At 34.0% G+C, this 8,402-nt stretch overlaps 1 protein-coding gene across 6 annotated transcripts in view; it reads right to left on the reverse strand.

The window, feature by feature from the left end:
* Nucleotides 1-8,402, reverse strand: part of PHF3 (PHD finger protein 3) — a 78,399-nt gene that overhangs the window by 7,105 nt on the left and 62,892 nt on the right. For all 6 annotated transcript variants that reach the window (XM_019662411.1, XM_019662410.1, XM_019662409.1 and 3 more), the window contains 5 exons: nt 7,327-7,443; nt 5,541-5,672; nt 4,857-4,992; nt 1,962-2,157; nt 1,322-1,469 (listed from right to left, as the gene is read on the reverse strand). In XM_019662411.1, coding sequence (XP_019517956.1) covers nt 1,322-1,469; nt 1,962-2,157; nt 4,857-4,992; nt 5,541-5,672; nt 7,327-7,443 — 729 coding nt within the window. The remainder of the gene's footprint in view (nt 1-1,321; nt 1,470-1,961; nt 2,158-4,856; nt 4,993-5,540; nt 5,673-7,326; nt 7,444-8,402) is intronic.

Below are 8,402 nucleotides of genomic sequence, written 5' to 3' on the forward strand. Positions count from 1 at the left end.
ATATATATATATATATATATATATATATATATATATATATATATATATATGTAGAGTCATGGGACGTGGAGTAGAGTGTGGGAGTGGAGTCAAGGGAATTGTAATAGATATGTATATCGGAGGGGGGAGTGGAGTGGCAGATTGGGGGTGGGGTTGTCACTTCGCGGGGTAAAAAGTATTATTGCACTGTGTTGTACAGCTGAAACTAATTCTAAAAATGTGTATTTCACAATAAAAAATAATAATTAAAAAAAAGAAGAGCATCATCCATTTAAATTTTCTGTTACAAAACTGACATTTCTAAAATATTATTTGCCAAGAAAACTGCATGTAAAGGCAATACTTAGTTGCTTATTAATCAAAAACACAATTGCTAAACAAATAAACTGATAAACATTAGATAAGCAACACTACATCGAGTTAAACTAATTTTAGCCTAATACAAAGAAAAGTAAAATTTACGGTAGTTTTAAAAAGAACAAGCATATATGGGATTTACTCTTTCTGAAATACTGAAAAAAAAATATTTTTTTAACTTTTGCCTTTATGGGCAGTGGACTGAGAATAAATGGAAAAGGTTAATGTTAGATATGAACATGATTAATAGCAAAATATAATCTCCAAAACTTAGATGAGTACTGATTCACTTCCCTTCTACATAAACAAAGAATACAAACTTTCTTCAAAGTAGTTCAAATAAAGTCATATCTTCACATTTATCATAATACTATAATACTACAGCTGTTTATTTTCCATATATATTGCACGATAGTTCCTCCCTCAGATATAAAACCAACTAAGGATACCGCTGAAGCAACAACGGTCATTGGTCTCATGGGAATGTCAACTGGCTGTAAAATTTCTACTACAGTCTATTACCTCGTTTACAGAAATAGGCAGGTAAGAAATGTTATGAAGTTGGGGAAAACAGAGAAGTGAATTAGAAATCTTGTTAATAATGAAAAATCTTCTGCAGGCCACAATAAGTATGTGTTTAAAGAAAAACTTAGATATCCATGTAGACTCTCATTAATTTTAATTCTCTGACACAGTGAAGAGTATCTTGGAAAGAGTAATAAAACATGTGGATTTAACACTTTCAGAGTGCAGTTTTCTACATTCTAAAACTCCATTTTGGAACTCATAATTCCATTAATTGAATGGTTTAGGGATCACTGTCAATAAATATTTTTATTATAAATGAAAATGAAATTTTTATTATTTAATATTTTTATTATTTTATTATGTTGTTTCCTTGCCTACTGCCTTCAGAAAAACCTATCTCAACCCGGGCACAGAAGGACAGGAAAGTTCACAGTACCTCTGTCAAGTATTCGGGGGAACCAGACACTGGGTAGGCTTTGGTAACAAATTTTGCCACAGAAGGCATGTTGATAAAACCTTTCCAGATGAAATTCAATCGAGCCAGGAATGTAGACTCAACTTCAACACTTCCAGGCATCTCTGAACTAAAAAATGACATTAAAAAGTTTTCAGCTTAAAGATATGCTCATGAATAAATGCATTTTCTAATATAATCATCAATTATTTCCATTTTAGCACATCAGGAAGGCCAAAATATATAAAGGCTATTGATCAAAAAGTTTATATTTTCACTTTATAAAATTATACCCATATTTAGTCATGTTTTACGATGTCATCCTTCTTGGTTGGCTTAGGTGAACTAAGGTCCAGAGAAGTGCAAACCATTTTTCTTTAATGACATTTCTCCTGCCTCTTGGGATCAACATAATTATAGGGAGTTTTAAAGTCAAGTCCCCACATATTCAAATTTCTAAATTAACTTTCAGTCTTGTTCATTTATCTCAATTAGTTTAGAGTATAGGAAGGTACAATTACTTTCTCAAAAGAAAGGTTCCTAAGAAATATGTCACTTTTCTGTTTTTGAAGACCTCCAAGTGTAAGTTGACACATATCTATGATTATTATGAGAAAATTACCGTAGAACAGGAGAGAATGCTGACTTCGGAGACTCTTGTTTCTCCTCCTCAAAGAATTCAGAAGCCAAAATATTTGAGGTTGAAGACAATGCATCTGCTATACTTTCTGCTTCATTGTCTGAATGTTTACGAGATACTCCAACAACAACTTTCACTTTTTTTGGAGAAAGATCATCTACAGGTGGTGCCATTCGACCTAAAGCCAGAAAACACCAAAATAAACTATTTTTGCAAACTGAAATGTCTATAACTTCATTCACTTTGACTTCTAAAATTAAAGTTTCCCTCAGTGAACTGTTGTATATAAACCATACATTTCCTGGGGCAATTTTTAAACATCATCATTTCTCATACTGAGTTACATTATACATCTCTTATTGATGTAAAAATTAGGAAAAATGAGGATGTTAAGCAACTCAGATAAGCTGAAATGGAAACATTGTTACTAGAACCTACAATAGGTTTCTTGATTCCCTAGCAAATTTTTTTAAATTAAACTACACCAAATTCCAACAGTCTTGAGAAGTAACTTGAAGAACTGAATAAAACAAATTTGTATCCTACTTTGTGTTACATACAGCAGCAGGCGGCAGTTCATGACATGTAGAGTGCAGTGCAACTTAGTTGCTACACATAAAAAATATTAATAAAGTTTAGAAAATGACTTTGGTTTTAGGTTATACCATCAGAAGAAAAAAAATCACTCAAACATTCTGAAAACAGTGTCAAGTGTAGAAGTATTTAACCAATGTTTCTGTGTGTTGCCATTAAATTTACTGAAATACTGCTATGGAAATTACAATGGAAATTAACAGAAATAACTAAGAGTATTTTTTACTAATATTTTCCCCAGATAAAACAACTACATGGGTGGGTGTACTTAAAAACACTGCTACACTATGGATAACTTTCTTTAGAATTAATCATCTAAAAACACTCTGCCCTTTAAGTCTTTACCAATTGTACAGATTGTAAAATAAGTGAATATACTTAATTTTGAAAAGATATTATTATTATAGGAAAATTACTTATATTTCCTCTAGTCTCCAGTACAGTAATCGAGAGAAGCATATCAATCACCCTAAAGAATTCTTCATGTCATTGAACAAGGTGATGCATCATTCCTTTAGCACATACCACAGTGGAAACATTAACATTCACAGCCACATCGCTAGAGTTTTATAAAACTCTTGATCCTCCATCTTTACCAGTAAACTGAATATAAATTTAAATTCTTCTCTAGAGTTTTATAAAACTCTTGATCCTCCATCTTGACCAATAAACTGAATATAAATTTAAATTCTTCCTTAACACATCCCTATTTTTTTAGGCCCTAAATCCAGTCAATCTCCAATACCTGTCACTATTACCTAACGAGTATCTCAAAGCTTTACTTATTTCCATCTCCAGTGCTACTACTCCAAATAAAATATCATCATCTCCCACTTGGACTAGTGTGAAGGCCTCCTATCTAGTCTTCCCCCTTACTCCATTGGCTTCTTCCACTGTAATCTTTTCTCAGAAGTCAGAGATATCTTCATAAAATTCCAATCTTATCATGTCATTTCCCTGCTAAAAACCCTTCAGTTACTATTCACTGCTTTTAGATAAAAAAACAAAATCTTTAACGTGGCCTACAAAAGTACATTTTCAGCATTTTTGATCATGATCTCTAAAGTAATTTGTTCTTTTTTTTCTTTTTTTAGCTGAGCCATCCTGCCACCTGTTGGCAGCTCAGCAGCAGCTCAGCTCGGGCCAGAATCGAACCGCTGTTGCTCAGAGCTCGCACTCTTGAGTGAGCTCTTAACCAACTGAGCCACTCGGCCGGCCCCTCTAAAGTAATATTTTATATCTGATTCATTATTTATATTACTTACAGGGGTGTGTGTGTATGTATATACATTTATGTACACTCGTATGTATATGCATATATATGTATGTGTATGTGCATTTTTTTGTTAAAGTTTCACAAAATTGTACTTATCTTTATAAGTCCAATTCACCATGATATTTACTATTCTGTTTTTGTTTGTTCTCTGAAATGCTAGTCACTAAGTAGATTTCACTACTAGGATTAAGTCACAATCTGAAGTTTGAAAGGCAATGACTATAGGATAGTATGAAATCTGATTTTTAAATATCTCTTCAAACAAAGAAAGCATGTGCCTCTCTCCTCCTTCTTAAATTCAACCCAAGCTCATGACATTCCCGGTATTTCAAAGAGGTCTTCTCCTCTCTCTTTGCAGGCATACTTCTCAACCTTCACATCTCAGCTTAAATCTCAATTCCTTAGCCAAACCTCCCCTAAACCCCCAGTCTAGGCTAGGTCGTCCTGCTACCTAAATACATTTACAACAACTGTACTTCTGTAACTCAAATCCTCACCTACCTGTCTTTCCCACTAACCATAGTTTTTCTTAAAACCCAGACAACATTTGACTTTTTCACCACTATATTCAATGCCCCAGCAAAGTATCTGGCCAGGAGTAAGAACTCAATAAACACTTATGGAATGAATGACTGAAGATAAGAATACTAGAGAAAAGGTAATTTGATTTGTTTCATTTGTTGTATATAATAGTACAACACTAACATTATTTCACTCGTTCACTTAGTAAATGACAGTACTTGCTGTCTACTCTGCTGTCTATTCTAATGGTTAAATTTTTAGTCATTTGACCGTTAAGTTCAAGTCTTATATAACAAAATTAGTTCTAGATAGTAAAGTACAGTATAGTATCAAATTATACATCAACCCTGAAGAACAGTCACACATAAAAATGTACTATACCTCAAAGGGAGTGGGTAGGTGCTTCACCACCAATACTGGGAAAACAAAACCTACTTAAATTACAAATACAAAGCAACATTTCAGGAAGAAAAATTTTCATTTACCTATGCAAATTTTGCAGTTAAGATCAAAAAGATGTTGTCTGTGTTGACTAGTAGTATCTCTAGACGTGGAGTCAATCTCTTCTTTTTGTTTTTCAGGTCCTTCTGTCTTCTCCAATGACTTACTAGCTGTTGGTTCCTAACAAAAGTGCAAGTAAAAATTAGTTTCAGCGGATAAAATTTGGCCTCAATTATTAAAATCAACTTATATTTCATATTGATATTTTCCCAAAATGAAACTTTGATTCATACGTTTTTATAATTGACTTTAAGTAGGGCAAAACTTAAACATTCCTCATTCTTCAAGGCATCTAACAAGATTTCATATTATTTCCTTACTGATATTTGAAACTAAGGAGCTGCACCAGCTCACAAACTCCAGTCTGCGTAAGTAGTACCTACAGATTTCGAGGCCTACTAAGGAATTCGCTAAGTCATAGAGACCCCAGGAATCTACATTTTAACAAGTGTTCAACAAATGCCCGTGATGCAGACAGTCTGCACACTAGATACAGGGAAACAATACTTTAAACACTCTTTAAAAACCATTAAAACAATAAAATAAGCTACTGTAAAATATATACTTTTTAAAAATTCTTTTCTACTTTAAGAACACTTGGCAAATAAACATTTTCCGAATCTTCATGCTATGAGCACTACAAAACATGCCATTTTCATTATCTTTACCTGAATCTCCATGGGTGCTTCCTGTTCTTTCATTGGAGCATCACTCTCAATTTCTATTTCACCTTTATGAGTTATTTTTGTGATTGGTCGTCTTTCCACTTCTCTCTGCTCTTTCTCAATCATCTCTATAGTCTAATAGGAAACATTTTAAAGAAATGCTTCACAATTAAAAAATATATATTTCCAAATGTACAGTTTTAAATAATAGGAGTGTATCTAAAAATAAAAGCATCATCATAGATGACTTTTAATCTTTAGGTGGTCTCTCAAACAGCAAACATATACTGAGTACTTACATATGCCAGAGACGGTTTTAAGTGCTGGGGTTATAAGGATCAGACCTACACCTCAGCTTTGAGAAGTTCACTTCACATGTGCATTAACCAGGGGCAATTGAAGTGCGATATAACTTGCTAAGTGATGAAATATGCTATTTATATTTAAAATATGCTTTCTCACTTTGTATTTTAGCAACTGCCACAGGAAAATGAAAACTAACTTCCACTCAGATTCCTAACTTGATGTGCTAACATCCCACACAACAGCGTGATGTTTACTCAAACACCAACAATTATCAGGTAGTCAGTCCCCTATGGGTTGTCTCCTGACTAAGCATACTTTGTGACAGTGATAATTCAGTTGAACAAGCTCAGCAACAAAACATAATAATTAAGCAAGTGTAACAAGAGCCAGTAACAGGTAGCTGAGAGTGCAATGGGTTAAGGAAGGTAAAGATGGGTCTGGTCATTTATCTCGCCTTTGAGTGCAAATCATCCTTTAAAGAAAGAAATGGCCTAAGAAAAAACAAACTGGTCTCCAATGAAGATGACACCTGCAGTCCCAGGTTCAAAGCAGAAGAGAGGCATGTGCATATTTGGGATATAAAGGAAAAAAAGAGGTAATACTATTTTCAAAATCAAAGAACAGGAGAAATTACACAGAGTGAATGTGAAGAAGTATATGAGTACGTATAATAAATCAAATCAAGGCCCCTGGGATTTGGCAGAAAATCTACTTGGAGGCTTAATGCCTAAGATGCAAGTAAAAGTTATGGAGAAAAGAATCCAGTAAATCGTGTCGAGTTAGTATGTACTATAGTAAGTAGGCAGTATTTTCTAGAATAAAGAGTTAACATTCTGAGGCCATTGTAATAAAAATAGTGGATGATGTGGCTATATCACAATCACAATAACTCTAAGTCACACATTCACTTAATATTTAAAAGTATTTCAAGTTCACAACCCCCAACTGAAAACTCTTGGAATCACTAACTTTCAGACTTGTTTAGTTCTAAAAATGTAATGTGATACACGTTAGGTCTACAACAGTGCTACTTAATTAAATACACAATATTTCTGTGAATATAAACGTTCCGACATGACAATTCAGATTTTATCAATAAACTTGTTACAGAAAAAGTTATTTTTTAGAGCTACTGGCATTTGAAACTACTAAGGAATTATAAACCTGCAAATCTGTCATTCTGACTTAATCTGGCTCTACAAATTACTGATAGTCATAATACCTTCAAACTGGGCTTCTGAAAAGTGTAGATGTGATTAAGAAAAGATGCGCTTATTTTCTCATCCTTCTGATTTATAAATTATGTAACAAAACACAAGGTATTTATGTAACCTGGTAACTTGAGAAAATGAAAAAAAAATAGAAAAGATCAGGAAAAACAAAAGATAGAATTTAAGACTAGGTTAATGGAAGATAAGTAACCAGAACGCTGAAAAAATATAGGCTTTGATATACTCAAACACATATTCACAGATAACCTTACATGTCTGTTTTCTCTTCGTCTCCAAGCAGCTAACTCTTTAGAAGCTAATTCTTCTGGACTCATTCTTATAAGATGATCAGGGGTTACTTCTCCTTTCAGCACTTTTTTAAATAATATCTGGAAGAATTTAAAAAGGAGAAGGAAACGGGAGAAAAACATTTTAAAAAGGAAGAGAAGCCTCTGTACAGAAATTTGTGATAAATAAAGATGCACTTTACAAATGTTTTATGATTCACATATTGCCTACTACAAAGAGAATAACTGACAGCCTTGTATTCTAGGAACGTATCATATAAGGCAGCAAAACACACCTTTCATATAAAAACTCAATACATTATGGAGAGGCATGTATAGTGGAACCATTATACTACAACCTATCCAAAAGCTGGATTAAGTCTTCCCAAGGACACACTCTGTCATAATACCCATCCTACAGTATAGCAAGAACTTTACTAAATGTGATGTCTTCAAATTTTTAAGATTTCATATGTTTAAATCCTAACAGGCTTGGAGGTAACTCTAGAGCGAAGAACCAACTGCAAAAAAGAAACCTAAAGGAAATGTTTACTTATTAAAGAAAAGCATCCAGGGCCGGCAGAGTGGCGCGTTGGTTGAGGGCTGGCTGGGGAGGCCAGAGGGTCCCAGTTCAAATCCCACATATGAGGGCCAGTGACACTGCCCTCCACAGCTAAGATGCTGAACAACAGCTCAACCTGGAGCTGGGCTGCCTTGACCCAATTCCCCAATAAAAATATTAAAAAAAAAAAAGAAAAGCGTCCAGATTATATAATTCAAGAAGTAACTGATTCCCTGGACCACAATGGCAGATTATATAATGTAGAATACTCTGTATAGTAGTATACTGTTAGTATACTTCAAAAAAATACATAAGATTGCATACTATAGCAAATACCATTACACAAATTTAAAAACTACTATCACTTATGTGAAAATCTTGTAAAAGTTAAGCAAATAGGGCCAGCCGAGTGGCGCGATGGTTAAGAAGTGGCTTGGGATGCCAGAGGGCCCCGGTTCGGATCCCACATATGAGGGCCAGTGACACTGCCCTCTACAGC

The sequence above is a fragment of the Hipposideros armiger genome, unplaced genomic scaffold (genome assembly GCF_001890085.2).
Source record: "Hipposideros armiger isolate ML-2016 unplaced genomic scaffold, ASM189008v1 scaffold_375, whole genome shotgun sequence".
Taxonomy (NCBI): domain Eukaryota; kingdom Metazoa; phylum Chordata; class Mammalia; order Chiroptera; family Hipposideridae; genus Hipposideros; species Hipposideros armiger.